General features: G+C 39.0%; 1 protein-coding gene across 1 annotated transcript; it reads right to left on the bottom strand.

The window, feature by feature from the left end:
• Positions 1–230: 230 nt before the first annotated feature.
• On the bottom strand, positions 231–521 carry LOC308351847 (protein S100-A10-like; the record flags this gene model as incomplete). The annotated part of the gene is made up of 1 exon (XM_080817797.1): positions 231–521. One exon carries the CDS (start codon positions 519–521, stop codon positions 231–233), a length of 291 nt encoding a protein of 96 aa, XP_080673923.1.
• Between the last annotated feature and the right edge of the window lie 410 nt (positions 522–931).

Here is a 931-nt window from a genome sequence, read left to right on the forward strand (position 1 = left end):
AAAAAAGAATTTGTTTTTTGAGGGCAAGAGGATGCAAGCAAATAAAAATCAAAAGCTTATTTGACTTTTCTTTCTCTGCTTCTCAAATGGAGGTTGGATTTTATTTGTACATTTTCTGAAGGTCCCAATCTTCTCCTGGAATCCTTTATACAGGGGGAAGCTGTGGCACAGATTCCTTAAGAGACCCTTCAGGAGAACTCTCATTGGGTGGGAGTGTTGCTTAATGTTGCCTACTTCTTTCCCTTCTGCTTCATGTGTATTATAAAATAGTCATTGCATGTGATGCTGAGCCCCACCATTAGCAAGAAGCAGCTCTGGAAGCCCACTTTGCCATCTTGGCACTGGTCAAGGTCGTTCATTATTTTGTCCACAGCCAGAGGGTCTTGATTTTCCAAAAATCCAGGGAACTCCTTTTCCATGAGTACTCTTAGGTCCCCCTTTGTTAAGTAGCCTTTATCCCCAGCAAACTTGTGAAACATGATCATTATAGTTTCCATGACAAGTTCCATTTGAGATGGCATTTTGATGAGGGCTGTTGAAACCTTGACCAGAGGCCTGGTAGGGACAATTGGCTGGTTGGGACCAATGGCCAGTAGGTGGAGTGTGACCAATATTTACTTGTTTTTTTTAATGTCTGTAGGATCTGTGGTAATATCACCTCTTTCATTTCTGACTATTATAATTTGTTCTTTCTTTCTTTCTTTCTTTCCTTCCTTCTCTCCTCTCTTTCTTTCCTCCTTTCTCTCTCTCTCTCTCTCTCTCTCTCTCTTTCTTTCTCTCTCTCTCTTTTCTTTCTTTCTTTTTCTTTTCTCTCTTTCTTTCTCAGCCTGGCTAAAGGCTCATTAATTTTATTGGTATTTTTGGAAACAAACTTCTGGCTTTATTACTCTTTTCTCTTTTTAATTTCAATGATTTGTGCTTTTATATTTAT

This window comes from Martes martes (assembly GCF_963455335.1).
Source record: "Martes martes genome assembly, chromosome: 1".
NCBI lineage: Eukaryota > Metazoa > Chordata > Mammalia > Carnivora > Mustelidae > Martes > Martes martes.